At 37.4% G+C, this 15,027-nt stretch overlaps 2 protein-coding genes across 3 annotated transcripts; both read right to left on the bottom strand.

The window, feature by feature from the left end:
• Positions 1–11,993, bottom strand: snx27b (sorting nexin 27b). 2 transcript variants are annotated; one of them, XM_033981215.2, is made up of 13 exons: positions 11,125–11,991; positions 7,497–7,728; positions 6,752–6,944; positions 6,267–6,331; positions 6,088–6,192; positions 5,429–5,507; positions 5,029–5,192; positions 4,841–4,930; positions 3,675–3,824; positions 3,431–3,559; positions 2,993–3,052; positions 2,879–2,927; positions 1–2,770 (listed from the first exon to the last, which is right to left on the bottom strand). In XM_033981215.2, exons 1-13 carry the CDS (start codon positions 11,451–11,453, stop codon positions 2,703–2,705), a joined length of 1,713 nt encoding a protein of 570 aa, XP_033837106.1. In that variant the 5' UTR covers positions 11,454–11,991; the 3' UTR covers positions 1–2,702. The 2 variants fall into 2 exon arrangements, with proteins under 2 accessions (XP_033837106.1, XP_033837107.1); XM_033981216.2 differs by having other exon boundaries at positions 117–2,770; positions 2,865–2,927; positions 11,125–11,993.
• Positions 11,994–13,160: 1,167 nt separating this feature from the next.
• LOC117384359 (protein S100-A11-like) lies at positions 13,161–14,177 on the bottom strand. Its single transcript, XM_033981663.2, has 3 exons — positions 14,110–14,177; positions 13,878–14,026; positions 13,161–13,399 (listed from the first exon to the last, which is right to left on the bottom strand). Exons 2-3 carry the CDS (start codon positions 14,019–14,021, stop codon positions 13,271–13,273), a joined length of 273 nt encoding a protein of 90 aa, XP_033837554.1. The 5' UTR covers positions 14,022–14,026; positions 14,110–14,177; the 3' UTR covers positions 13,161–13,270.
• Between the last annotated feature and the right edge of the window lie 850 nt (positions 14,178–15,027).

Here is a 15,027-nt window from a genome sequence, read left to right as displayed (position 1 = left end):
CATTGTCAATAAATGTTTTTATTTATAAGAATATGACAATCCATAATCAGTCAATTATCAATGACAATGTATAACAAAAAGCAATGTAACACAGTCTCTGCTTCACCAGCCAAAACTTAAATAAGACGTGTGAGTTTCAATTATGGTAGAAGCTGGAGGAATGGTCAGAAACTGGCAGACGATCGACCACTGTATACGCTCCAGTGAACAGACAGAATCCTGGGAAATGTAGTATTGCACATTCAGTCCCACAGCACTTTCCATTAAAACTGCTTTGTGCATTGAGGTGTGTGGAGCCTCATTAATCACAGGCTTTTATGCTCTTTTATGCTATTAGCACATCCAGTTCTTTGATATTGATTTGAACTTTTCTGGTTATACAAAACAGAAAAAGCTCACTGACACTTGTTGGCATCACGGTGTAATAATATTATGATTCAGTATGGATTATGAACTTAAATCAAAACGGCATTGAACCTGTTGTGCCGCACTCTGCAGCAAAACAGCAACTTCATCAAAAGTTCTATGAGAGATATGCTTGTCACGATAACTAATTGAGTGTGTATTTTCTTTGCACTGCTGGAAAATGTTTTATTTTTTGGCTATACAATAAGATTTAAACCATGAAAGGTTGAATTAATCACTTCTATGACTCATTATAGATGCAAACTAATTACTAAAGTGTTTCATTCTGCTGTTTATTTATTGCAGCTTGTGATTCTTCTAACAACATTGCACATTTAGAATAGATTTTGCAGTTTAAATCTGCTCTTGGGTTAATCAGTGGCATAAATTAGTTTCAATATGACCGTTTATGGTCTATATTTACTTCTGTGATATGTCACACTTTGAAATGTGATATTGTGACAGGGCTAATGAGAGACAAGATCAAATTGTGATGTGGTTTCTGATCATTTAACTATCCAGGAGAATGTTTTAGTTTTAGCAGATTCTTTGCTATTGCGCGGGGCAGGTTGGAGCATTATTGTTTTTATAACTGCGAGACTTGGATATGTAACTTGCATCTTTTTTCTGCACAATACAGTTTAATTTCGTGTTTTACGTTCTTAATATGTTACGTTTTCCTTTCTGTAAAGCCGCAACTAATGAATGTTTTGGCTTTCAACTAGTCAAGTAATTTATTTTCTGAGATTTTTAAGGTATTTTAAACCGTGATAAAGATAAACATGCAGACTGAAGGCTTTGAGATAAAGAACCAGGCGCATTATGGGTTAAAATCTGCTGTTACTTTTCGTAACTTTGATTTAATATTAAACTTTGTTATTAAGCATATCCTGACAATGCACGATTACTTAAATAGTTGATAAAAATGATTATAATAGTTCATTGCAGCCCTTCTTTACTGAAAACAAGTCTAAGACACAGCCTCTTACTGTATTTTATCACACTGCACCAACATCGCCATGGTGAACAGCTTAACTACAAGGAAAATTTGATAATGCAAAAGCCCGAGAACATAAAACTAACAATCTTAGTACCTTTCTGACAAGCTGTTTTTGGAGGGAAATTAATTATACATTGGTTGTTTATTGGTGTCCTTAACGGAACCCGAGCTTCAGCCTGAGTGAATTGGTAAATATAGCTGACTGCTTACTATAGAGACACGGTGCGTATGGAAAAGGCTAGTTAAATTACACGGCAACAATAAATCGAGAAGCTCTTAGCAACAAAGTAATCAGGGATGCAGACAGGAGAAGGAGGACCTCTGCTGTCCAATTAGATTTATCATTATCTTCCACCATCACAAATCTCACACCGACTTCATGGAGTGTTTGGAAATCATAGTTAAGATTGTACTGGGGTTAATACTGTTGTTAAAGTGCATACAAGAGAGCGATAATCACATCCAGATCCATCAAGATATCAGATGTAATCACAACATTTGCATAAAACGCGTTAAAGGTGCACTATGTAACTTTTCTGGTGGGCGTTCTGCCAACTGCTCATAACCGTGGAGATGTCTATGCTTTGCCCGGAATGTGTAAATCTTGTATTTATTCAATTTGTTGTTTTATTGATTGAAAATACCTTCGAAAAACAGGCATTCTTTCTGTGAGCGGGGACACCCTTCCACAGATCTGACCTATAACTTGGCCTGGTGACATCATCTGCTTGTTGCCATGGAGACGGAAAGCTACTATGCCATGTTGTGACCATTCCAGGTAAAGCCATAAAACACCTTTCAGTTGTAATAGGCAGATCCTCATTCTGAATTGTGTGTATAATAATTCAATGACAATGTTTTAATGCAGATCTGGGTTTTGGATGTGGCCTTTTTTTCATAATTTTGCAAAAAAAAAAACATGAACAAAAATAGTGGACAAAGAAGAAATTGCATTGGTAGAACCTTTCTGTGATCACTCCAGCTCAAGAAATGTCCCTTTTGATCCTAGAGTCTAAAGTATTTCTTCATGCGGGTCATCAAGCTGCAGAGTCAGACTTGTAAGTGCACGTGAGCATTCAGCAGACGTCTTTACACACGTCTGAGCCATGACACGGTCCTTCTGAGTAAAACCTTACGCATAATGATCTAGACTTCTGCCGCTTGGGTTGAGATGTTTTATGCTGCTTTTCTCTAGATGTTTGATCGATTCAAGTTTTATTTCTTGTATTCTAGTTTATGACATGGGTAATAGCACAGTGTCCCTGTGAAGTCCAAATGCAGTGCGCTGTTGGTTTTGCTATGAGGTAATGATCTCTGCTCCTAAGTGCCTCCACCCCCTCTGTGTCTCAGCAGCTGGAAAATATTCTGCAAAACAACCCAACACAAACATGAAGCGAGAGGCTGAACACGGGGACAAGCAGGTGATTCAGAGAGAGGACAAAGGCAGGCAGAGCCTTACCTCTCCACACATACCATCTTTACTGTAGTTCTTATTGTCCTTGTCTACGGCGTCCTCCTCCACCTGCACACATGGGACAGCTTAGTATTTTATTTTTCAGATATTGTAAGAATTTGAAATGCGTTTACCTCTTTTCTCCACTTTAACTCACAGAAGACCCTCTCAAAGCACTCATGCATGTAGTTAAACTAAACAGGAGAAAAACAGGAAAATAAGAGCTCTTTACACCACACAAATTAACGGGGTGAATGTGTGTTCGTTTTTAATTAAAAACATGGCATTGTTCAAACACAGTCACAATTTTTGCCATGTGAAAGGACTGCAATCCACAATGGCATGTCCAATACTGCATATGGACCCACTCTATAATTAAAAATAGATTTGTTGGCTCTTTTAATTCTTTATATTTTGTGAATCATCCATTGAATAGACTAATGCCCTTCATCTGAAATCAAAACATTCCTTTCAAAAATGTCAAAAACGAAACCAAGAACGCCAAATTGCTGTGTCAGACTACACACAGGAAATGAAATCAGCAAATATACACCATCCCATTAAATACTCACATATGGAGTGAATATTTTGACCCAGCGAGGCTTCTTCTCTCCTCGAGCGTACTCAAAACAGAAGGCCATGCCCTCCTCATCTGTGTCCCACCTCTGCATCTCCCCCCACTCAAAAGAAATCACTTGGTTCTACAAAACAACACGCAAAACATATACAATACTGAATACAATGACACAAAAATATCAGAATACAGCTACAAAAGTAATAAACATGGAATAAAATAAAAGCAGTTGCTGTGCTTGCCTCTAGAGTGCCCTCTTCAGTGCATGCGTGCAGTTTGAAGTGGTGAATACTGATGGCTGTGATGACGTGGCCTTTACGTCGAGAATCGCATGGACAATGAGGAAATATAATCTCATTGTAGCCTTCACAGCTCCTCAGCAAATTCAAGTACTAAATAAAAAACAAAGACAGGAAATATATTGCATGTTAGAGCTATAGACAGATCATCACGTACCAGTGGAAAACCTTTAACCAGCAAAGTCATAGTGTACCGGTACAATACTGAGATTTTTAAATAGATTTCTATACTAAGGAAAATGCTTGATACTTGATTCCATAATGACAATAAAAACACTCTTTGTATGAAATATAATTTAATTTTTGACACAAAATAATAATAGTCTCTTGTTTTAAATTACTGTAGGTCCTGTAATACTAATTCTTACATATCTAGTGTTGGTACAAATTTTAGCATCCATTAATATCTATGCCTATACTATGATATTGATGAGAGCACATCAGGCCTGTGCAGCTTGCACTGACTCCCCATTTCATATCACAATTTAAAATGTTATTGATTGAGTTTAAATGCCTGCACTCTATGGGCCTACTTTATTTGAGGGAGTTACTGCAGCTCTACTTAACTCCACCCAGAGCCCTGAGGTCAGCTGACCAGCTCCTGCTGCTGCGCCCAAAGCCGGGCTCAAGACCAGAGGTGACAGAGCCATTTCTGTGGCAGCGCCCAGACTCTGGACCAGCCTCCCTCCGCCTGTCAGATCCTCTCAGTCTATAAAGCAGCTTAAGACTAGACTGAAAACCCACCTCTTCTCACTGGCATTTAATACTAGCTACACAGGATATCTTGGTGTTTTATAGTTCTTTTCTTAAGTATTGTTTTATCTGTATATTTGTTTTTTGTTGACTTTTATGTGAAACACTTTGGTCAGCTGAAGTTCTTTTAAATGTGCCATACAGTATAAATACACTTGAACTGAACTGAATGATAAAGTCAAGCACATTTAGGATTTTCTTAATAGCATTTATATAATATTATGGGGATATTAAATCAGCTTTGTCTAATGGTTTTCAGTGTGATTTACATGGCAAAACATCTCATTACAAAATGTGTTATTGTGACAGGTCTATGCTCATCTGAAGCTACAAGTTAAAAGTAGAGGATTAAATACCATAGACATCTTCTGCTGCTCCTCAAGCTTCTGGAGCTGATACGACTTCTGCTCGGCTTTTATAAACCCTTTTGTCACATCCTCCACGGCCTGTAGAAATAAACAGTCATTTATAAATGGTAAATAATGGGAAGTCTATAATGTGCAGAAGTAGGTAATTGACATGAAACAGCAGAGTGAGCCCTGACCTGGTGGTAGAAGTAAGAGAGGGCAAGTGGATTGTCACTAAGCAGAATCTCTTCCTCTGTGGTGAAGAGCCACTTCCTCAGAGTGAGGCAGGTCCCTGGGATGGCCGAGGTGTAGTTCTGTACGTACAGTTTATGGGGAAACTCATTGGGGGCAAGTTTACGCACTAGAAAAAAAAAAAAAAACACACACACAAGGCGTTACTATAATCAAATGAACACAAATACGCCCAACATGATTAATTGAATTATTTTAGTATATTAAGTATATTTATACTTTGCGATTTGCCATAAGTCTGAGCTTTCAGGTTTGAAATTTATCTTGCATTTTGTTTTGTTGACTTATATTTTATGTCTTTTTTCCTGAGAATTGTAGGACATAAAGTAATATAATTATACTCACTGAAAGTGTGGTTGATGACTTCAAACAGTGCAAAGTAACTGGCCATAATACTGTCCATGCCAAGTTTGTTCACCACCGCCTAAAATCACAAGACAACAGTGAAGAGGAGAAGACTACTATTTTTGGAAAATGATTAGACTGTGGTGAGAGATTTTTCAGACAAACTGCAATTAGATTGGTAATGTCTGGTTTTAAATGAAGATTTGGTTCACAAATGTTTAAATGTCAGGAGCTTTAACAAAAAAAACAACAAAACAAAACAGAAATATGAAATTCTAGAGTGATACAAGAATCACATGAATTGCCATGTAGCCTAAACTCAGGCAGAGTTTTCTTTTAAATGTATTAATTATGAACCTACGTAGACATGGTAGGTTGCTTGCGTCAGTTTTGCAACATAAAAATGTAACAGCATTCGAGCTAGTAGCTACATATATCTTGGGGCATATTTGATTTTTTATTAATATAATCATCATAAGATATTTATTAAAAGCTCTTCTCTGCATATAATATCAGGAACATCAATGGAAATATCAGTATATCACAGAGGTATATCATTTGCTGATTGTGAATATTCAAAGTGAAATTGGACTTGAATCAATACTTCAGCCCTATAGCTCAAACAGAGTAAAGGTCGTTGATGTTCTGTGGACATTTACCTGGTACACCTGATCTGTGGTGGCATTCCTCCGGACTCTGACAGTGAGAGTGGTTTTATCCAGCATAGCTATTCTCAACTCAACATCTGAGACCCCATTGGAGTTCTAGTCAGAAATATTGAGATCAGTGTATTGTATGTACAGACTCTACGTAACAATATTTTGAATAATTATTTTACCTCATCTGATTCTGATAAAAACTCCTGCATGATGTCACTTTCACCAATGGCTCGAACAGAACACACTGCCAATGAATGACAGCAAAGGTTACACAATTTACATCGACTGGAGAAAATACTGGTGCATGGATACTACGGCTGAAACATTTGGCAAAACACAAAATGACAACTGTAATAAGTAGTAATATGGCAATATCAGTAACATCAGTTTTATTGTTTTTAAATTTAGATTCGGTTTACAGTGCACACTTTAAACATATCGAGGAACTCTCTGAAATATGAGCTGCTAAATCGATAAAATAATCACATGTATTTCAGTAAATGTTTATAGTTTTGATCCAGTTGTCAGGACTCAAATTTTTCTTACTATGGACCCTTCCTGGATGACTGAGAGATCACACAAACATGTTCATAATTTGATTTGATTGCACACCATCTTTCAGCGCTGGTATCTAAAACCATGTAACAAACTACTGCATTGTCACCTTTTTCCAAGTATTCCTCCAGTCCCCTGCGTCGAGCGTCCAGTTGCTGCTCGGACATAGAAAAGGGCCATTTCCCGGGAAGTTTGGGGAAGGTGAAAGTCGCAAACTCTCTTTTCAGGTTTTGGTGTAAAATGACAAACTCCCTGTAACGCTTCGAGCACAGCTGTCTGCCAGCCATGCACACATTATACACCTGGAACAAAAAGTGTCAGTGAGGGATGAGAATGACATTTTGGGTAAAAGTGATTATCCATGGGTTTCAGAATGATGAAAAGTTAGGACCAGCAAATAATAATTCAAAAACAAATGGTGTTTTCAGTCATTGGTGCATAATATTTCAAAAACCTTTTTAGGGACTCAGTTTTTGTTATCAGTAATTCAACAATACCTGACAACAATACTTTACTTGGTACATAATGCAATGTTTATATATATTATATTTATACTACTATATATATTCCTACAAAGGCAACGCAAGGCAAGTTTATTTGTATAGCATCATTCGTACACAAAGTAATTAAAAGTAGAGAATAAGAAAGACATTATATTTACAATACAGACAATATACTACTACATCTATAAGAACAAAGTATATTGTTAATAAATTCTATAACAGATTACCATTTTTTTCCTAGCAATTCCAGAAAATGCTGTATCAAATAAATAAATAAACACAGCCAAATAAAACAGCCCTACGCTTTTGATACTCCTCACTGAATAAATAAAGATTGTATCAAGTGCATACCACAAACTTCTCCTGGTTGAGCTCCGTGTGCTTGTAGCTGGGCACAGAGATGGGCACCGCCTGTTTGTCAGAGTAGTCGTAGCAGGAGTGAGCGGAGCCTTCGTCCCCGGGGTCCGAACAGTCGGCCTCCTGAGGGGGGACGGACAGCACCCTCAGCACCAGCTCCCTCTCTCCGGCCCGGATCAGCTCCACCACCTGCTTATGCGTCGCTCCTTCAACATTCACCCCATTTCTGAAAAACGCAAAGAGAAGAACAGGGTTAATGCTGCCCATTTTGAGACAGAGCAGTTAAAACAATAGAAAAATGTTGAGCAAAAGTTTGGAGACTAAAGATTATTTTCCTAATCAGTTAAGATGGTGATTAGCTTCATAATGTTTACGTTTATTTTAAAGTCTATTTTTTAAATTATTTTAAGCTATTTATCTATTATCTTGTTTTATTGCATGTACCATTTTCCTTCTGTTCTTTAACTGTGCGGTGCAATACTGGAATTTCCCCACTGTGGGACTAATAAAGGCATATCTTATCTTATCTTATAACTTAGACATCTGACATTTACATATTTTCTGATTAATTTTAATGCTCTATCTAAGACATAAAACCTATTTTCTATATCAAATTGTGATTAAGCAATTACTAAATTAGTTGCCAAGTATCTCAACAATCAATTAGTTGCAATTAATCAAATGGAAACCTGTGTTCAGATCCAGCTCCCACCTGTGCTGCTGTTGTCGTATCTTTGGTTAAGACACATTTATCAACTAATTGGACAAAGACATTACTGAAATAATTGTCGTTTAATAGTCAATGATAATTACCAGGACTACACAGACTAAATCAATAGTCCATAGTAACAATCCATAGTTTCACAATAGTATATATAGACAATAAACGATACTGTTGAAGCTAATTTATTCCACTGTCACAACGCCCAAGAGCAGATTTAAACCACAAAATCTATTCAAAATGTACAATATTATTAAAAAATAATGAGCGGCAATAAATAAACAGCAGAATTAAACACTTTAGTACTTAGTTTGCATCTGTAATGAGTCACAGAAGTTATTAATTCATCCTTTTATGGTTTAAATCTTATCATATAGCCAAAAAATAACAAAAAATGTCCCAATAGTGCAAAGAAAAAGTACAAATGATAAATATTGACCCCCAAAAAATATTGTTTGAGCATTCATATACTGAGCGATAAGTCCATATAGTGATAATCCTGACAGATCTACTTCAGGTTCACGTTTATTGTTCAATATTTGTAACCAAAAGTAATATTTATGTGATGTAATACATGCTCAGTAATATATTTTAAACATGAACAGACTAATTTGCTTTCTAAATAAACTAGTTGGAATCTTAACTGCGAAAGAATTGGCCCCATATACAGTTGTATGGAAGTTATACTTTGCTGAAGCTTTATGTAGCACTGGGTGAAGTGTATATTGGGCTAAAATGACAGTGTAATGTAAACAGCCTGTAGTTAACTTGGCTTGAAAACAGTCCCACACCCTCTAGAAGCTCTGAGCATCAACTCAAGATACTGCAAATGGGTACTTAGGCTTTGCATGTCATACTATAACTAGGCAGACTGCTTATGGTTAAGGTTTGCTAATTTGCTGGTAGCGGTGTATAAAAAGGTACATATTTTCTGTAAATTCGTAGCAAAATACCATCTCAAATTTGCACTGTGTAACTTACTGGTAGAGGGCTCACCACCTGCTTGTTTTGCCCTGTATGTATCACAGTATAGTATTAACTGGGGATGCACCTTCAATACGGATATCAATATTTTGTCTTTGATACCTGATATTAACAGATGCCAGTGTAGGGACTGAGAATGTCAAAAACACAATAAACCTTTTACAAAGTAGATCCAGTTGTGTTATGCAGTTGCTCTTTATACTGAACAGCTTTGCATGAATAAAAGTTAAAGTATTATGAGATGTCACAGGTCTACTACATACATCAGTAAATAGTCTTACTTGAAATAAAGGCCCAAACAGGATATCGCCTGAACTGATGTGGGACAGATATCCAATCCAGCAAAATTTTCTGGTCTGGCGCTGATATCCAATACTAGTATCGGTGGGTACAGATACCGGAGGTGACGCCAAAAAGATGACGCCAAAAAGGTGACACCAAAAGGCCAAGTTATAGTAACATGTATTGCTTTTTATTTGTCTTTTTGAGCAATAAAAGACTCCTGAAGTGGAATAAATACAAGCTAGAAATGATTAACCTCACACTAAGGGACACTGGGCAAAGTAATAACAGAGACAAGCAGCAAATCCTCTATAAAAAAGAGTCACATAGAAATATTTTTGAAATGTCTCTTTCAACAAAATCGAGAACAACACTGTAAATTCGCACTCATCAGCATATTTCTGACAAATGCTTAATGTAATAATGGGGTCAACCAGCTGCTAGGTTACTGCAGGGCATTCGGTGACGGTGCAGTGTGCACTGCAGCCAATTGGATGAGAGAGCTGGGCAGATGAAAAGCCAATGAGAACTGAAGAGGAGGCAAACCCCGCTTTCTGCACACCCCCGGTCCACACAAGAGCATCACTGTGCGGCAGAGATCTCCATAGCAACAAAGTCAAGCCTTCTCAAACTAAGCACCTAGTCAGCACCTAAGGGAGACCTGATCTAGACAAGGTGCATAAATTAATGTTGCATCCACTATGGGCAAGTAAGTGGGATATTGACAGTTAGTGCAGTGCGTTTTAAGTCACTAGTTTGGTGTAATTGGACTGATGTCTGCAGAAGTGTGGTGTGGGGTGAATTGCAATGATGTCCGGATGTGTCGCCTCGGATAAACAAACCACTCATTCATTTGGATAAAAAGTGCAAAGTGGCACCACATAAACAAAATAGTTGAACATTTTAAAAGGAGTACAATGTAACTTTGTTGAAGTGGGGTTTGGTTCCTCCATGTCACAACAGAGAAGTCAATACCTTCATAGAATTGTATAAGGAACAGTATTAAACATGTGTACTTCTTCTATTAAGACAAGCAGGAAGTTTAAATCTGTCAACTGGACAAATCGTTGTAGGAGTGAAGACGTTTCGCTGCTCATCTAAGCCACTTCTTTGGTTCAGAACTGAAGAAGAAGCGGCTTGGATGAGCAGCGAAACATCTTAACTCCTCTCTGTGCAATCCCTCAGTTGTCCAGGTCTGATCCAAAGCAAAATACTTTTACTATGTCTTCACTCCTACAACGATTTGTCCAGTTGGCAGATTTAAACTTCATCTTTTGCTGTGGCTCAGACCTGAGGGATTACACATACGTAACTTCACAAGAGCAAACGCCAGATCTGTGGAGAGGCGATCGCCATAGTATGTTTTTAAGTTTTGTTTTCATTTTTTTTATTTTTGCACTAAAATATCTGCCATTTAATCAATTCTACATAGATAAGTTAAACGTCAAACTGTGGAAAGATCTAGATAAACCAACAAAATCTCCATGGAGAGAGCCAGGTGGCGGACCGTCCACCTCTTGAAGCAAAGTCCCACAGTGCACCTTTACGCACAGAACGGACACTGCACTTCTGTCACTTTGAACCTATAAAGATGCATTAAAAATCAACACCAGCAGCACAAAAACATGCACTTACACCTCGAGTATCCTGTCCCCTTTGGATATCCCGGCTCGGTCCGCAGCTCCCCCGGGCAGCACGGCGGAAACGTGTTGCAGCGGTGCGTAAAGCTCTCCATTGATGCTCCGGAGCTGCCCCCCTTCGCTCACCTGCCCGCGGACATTGAAGCCATATCCCGAGTTGGATTTGACGATCCGCACTAGCCTGGGGCCTGAGGAGGTTCCCGTGCCCGTAGAGGTGGTGGAGGACGGGGTGAGAGCTGGGGTCTGACAGCTGTGGCGCGGGGGAAACTGTGAGTCCGGAGCGGCCGCGGCTGAACCAAGGCCCTGATCCTCGCTGTCCGACATGTTTCAGCGCGAAATAAGCATCTAAACAAGCTCAGGTAACGCTGGATATAAGCTACAAGTAACAGGCTAGTCCACTCAGCTAGCTAAGTGGCAGGGAGGATATACTTCCATGGGAGGAAACGAAACATCCCGAGTGCTTCCGATGATTTCCGAGACCGCCCCAAAAGCACGCGCTCCTCGGCAGTCAGATGCCTCCTATGGGCGGTGCTGCTGCTCTGTGGCTTAACCTAACTAGGTAAAAAACTCAGAAACTTAAGAAAAAACACAATTTAAAGTTGCCAAATTTAAATGTTAATCATATTTTATGCTTTGTGACTGATGTGGATAGAAATGTAATTGACACTATGACTAAATATTATGTTCACTGCTGCAAATGGAGAGACTCTACGGCGTAGAGTCTACGCCCTGTTTTTGTCTTTTATGAATGATTTTAAACTATTCTGCTCCTCCCTGAAATTGCTTAAATCTGTTTGTGCCAAGACATTTTTAGATTCAGTGTGTCAAGTCCTTTTGTTTTAATTTTGGTTTTATGATCTGAGTGTGATGTGCTCCATTTTTGTGCCTTGGGAGATGTGTTGTAATGTTATTTGTTTATATGTCATTGCCTCTACAGGATTTTGTAATATTAACGTTTAATAAAAAAATAAAAAAATAAAAAAAACAGCCTGTGGGATTATTATTATTATTATTATTATTATTATTATTATTATTATTATTATTATTATTATTATTATTATTATTATTAATAATAATAATAATAATAATAATATAGTTAGAGCACTCAAGTGACAGTTTGTGCAGAAAAGTTAAAGTTCTTAAAAGAATCTGTACATTTCATCAACAGTGGTGGAACTGTACTTAAGTATAAAGTAAAATAAATTAAAGTGGGTGCAATTTACTTTTACTTCACTGCATCTGAGAGCAGGTATCTGTACTTTCTACTCTACTACATTTTTAACTGGACTGAAAACTAAAAGTTTTTTTTTTTTTTGTTTGAGACCTGAAAAGTCTTAAAGATATGTTTTTAACACGTTCATATTTTTTATTTACTTTTGCTTTTTTTTTTTTTTTTTTTTTTTTTTTTGTATTTATTTTGCTCTGGTATCTGGACTTTTGTTTAGGCCTAAGTAACAAAATTGAGTACTTCCACCACTGGTCATTAATACACAAATTTCCATCCAAAATAAACCAGATTGATTCATTATTAGTAAAGGTTATATTTGATATGACCATGTCCTTGTATCTGGAGACACAAATAGGTAATGTCTATTAACTTTATTCCTGGCCTGGAGGAGTTCTTCATCCCGCTTGTTTCTATGAGAATGTGTTTCCTTTGGCTGCAATTTTCTATATGTCGTAATATCAAAATAAAACGATGTGCTAACTCTAGAAAATTGCAGAAATCAAAATCTTACATAGTGTGTGATACCTTTAAGAGCAAGAGGACCTCCTAAAATAACTTGTATTTTCATATACTCTGTAGGTTTGCACCACTAAAATATTATTTAAAGATAATATTTCTCAAGAAGCAAAAACAACAAAAAGGCCTGAGACTTCCTCTTTTAACGCATCATGTGCCGTGAGTTCTTCTCTTTAAACTATCATTTACCAAATCATAAAGGTTTTATATTTCACTGCCCTAAGTGTAGGCTACAATCAGTCATTTGCTTCCCCAATCAAATACAAAACTAAAAGATCATTGGCATATTCATTCATGTACTTTAATAACTTTATATGAGCATTATGAAGTCCCTGTAAACACAATATAAACACCTTTGTATTCACAAATGCTTTAATGTGAAAGTTGACACCATTCTTCATTCTTTCATCATTTCACGACACATGATTGCCACAGACCCAACAAGTGTCATGAACTCCTGAAAATCAAGGCTACCACTCCCATCTGCGTCCAGAGTGTTAAACATCTTATCCAGCTCCTCAGGTTTCTGCAGAAAACAAACAAACAAATAGTGCAGATTAGATTTTTTGTATGTAGATTAATTGAATTGAAAAGACTTTCAGAGCCTGAATGCATCTAAACAGATGTAAATGATTTATCCATAACAGTACAGTTCCTTCTTATTTGTTATAAAATAGTATTTAGCTCGAAAAGGCTTTATTAGATTTAGGAAAGCAACAGCGATAAGGGTAAAGACGATGAGCAAACAACCTACGTGCAAGATTACAGTGCAAGTATCTGTTCTTTTTATTATTTTTATTATTTTATTTATTTATTTATTTTTTCCAGCTTTTTTAACATTTTAAACATACAAAGAACAGTTATAAAACATAGACATAGAGATCAGCCTACTCAATACTCTGGTACAAGCAGGGGAGGAGGGACTTTAAAGAAAAAGTTTGGGAACACAACAAAGACAGCACCACCAGCACCGATATATACAGTATTTTAAAATGTTTACTTACTGCCTTGTTTCCTATCTCTTTACGGAGCAGCTGCACTGCATCTTTTTTGCAGATAGTGTCTTTGCCTTGTGCGCACTCACAGAAGCACATGTTGATGGCAAGTGCAGCCATGACGACATTTCCCACATCAGGTTTCTCACTCATGATGACTGCAACCAGAATACCACAAGTTGTAAAAGCACAAATAATAAAATGTGAAAATATCATGCAAACCCAAAGCCCTTGAACTCACCTGGTGTGCACAGCTCGTTGTACAAGAGTTGCTTGTAGAAGAATCTGGGCAGAGAGATTAGGTACAGACTTCCTTATATAGACTGTCCCGCCCTGGCATTGTTGTCGTTGTGCCTGAGGACAACTCAAACATGTTTCTGCCGGCATTCCTATCACGGCTATCATCAAATGGCAGTACAAAAGCTAAGAGTTACATAAGGTGCAGCTTCTCGCTCGACTGGTTTATACTTACTCACCTCTTATTGTCACTGAATTATATGAAACATAACTCATTGTTAACGATATCACCAAAGTACCAATACCTGAATGATATCACCAACAATGAGTTATCATTTTTGGGGAGGGGGTTTCCTGACAACAATCACATCTTATTTTTGCAGTCCGTCAGAAATGTGCTGAAGCTGCAGGTGTTAACAACTTGTTTAACAGTGTACAACAAGTAAGTTGAGACAAAAAGTAAATGCATTTAGAATTAATGGCAAAAGTTTGATTTTAAATGTTAAACATCAGAAAAACTTTGTCTAGTTGAGAACTTTTTGAAAACTTCAGTTGCTATGGAACACACCTAGATTACAAAGGATTACATGACACTCCCTGTATCTATTTGCAAGAGCACTTTTTCTGTTCTTTTTATTGTTTATCAACTCTTTTTGTCTTTTCCAACATAGACATAGACAGATTGGCTCATCTCAATACGCTCATTTAAAATCTGCAAAAATACTTTTTTCAGGGTTAACCGAGGCTGCATTTACACTTCTGCTGGTTTAGTTCTGCACAGTCCTTATGTAGACTCTGTACAGTCCTGGTTTATTCCTGCTGTAGTCCAGGTTTAGTTCTGGGTTTAGTCCTAGTTTTGTCCCAATATAGATACGGTGTGTGTTAAATGTCTCTTTGTTAATCTCTTTTTTTGGACTGACTG

This window comes from Periophthalmus magnuspinnatus, chromosome 16, assembly GCF_009829125.3.
Source record: "Periophthalmus magnuspinnatus isolate fPerMag1 chromosome 16, fPerMag1.2.pri, whole genome shotgun sequence".
Classification (NCBI taxonomy): domain Eukaryota; kingdom Metazoa; phylum Chordata; class Actinopteri; order Gobiiformes; family Gobiidae; genus Periophthalmus; species Periophthalmus magnuspinnatus.
The sequence above is the reverse complement of the archived record's forward strand: the minus strand, read 5'-3'. Positions and strand labels throughout refer to the sequence as shown.

Bases quoted from the DNA above. Each gene is read 5' to 3' on its own strand.
- snx27b (XM_033981215.2), bottom strand. From the start codon at position 11,453: ATGTCGGACAGCGAGGATCAGGGCCTTGGTTCAGCCGCGGCCGCTCCG. The intron at 5,508-6,087 runs GTAAATGTCCAC...TTGTGATTTTAG, and splicing joins CCACAGATCAGGTGTACCAG to GCGGTGGTGAACAAACTTGG. The intron at 2,771-2,878 runs GTATGTGTGGAG...GTTGTTTTGCAG, and splicing joins TAAGAACTACAGTAAAGATG to AATATTTTCCAGCTGCTGAG.
- LOC117384359 (XM_033981663.2), bottom strand. From the start codon at position 14,021: ATGAGTGAGAAACCTGATGTGGGAAATGTCGTCATGGCTGCACTTGCC. The intron at 13,400-13,877 runs GTAAGTAAACAT...TGTTTTCTGCAG, and splicing joins AAGAGATAGGAAACAAGGCA to AAACCTGAGGAGCTGGATAA.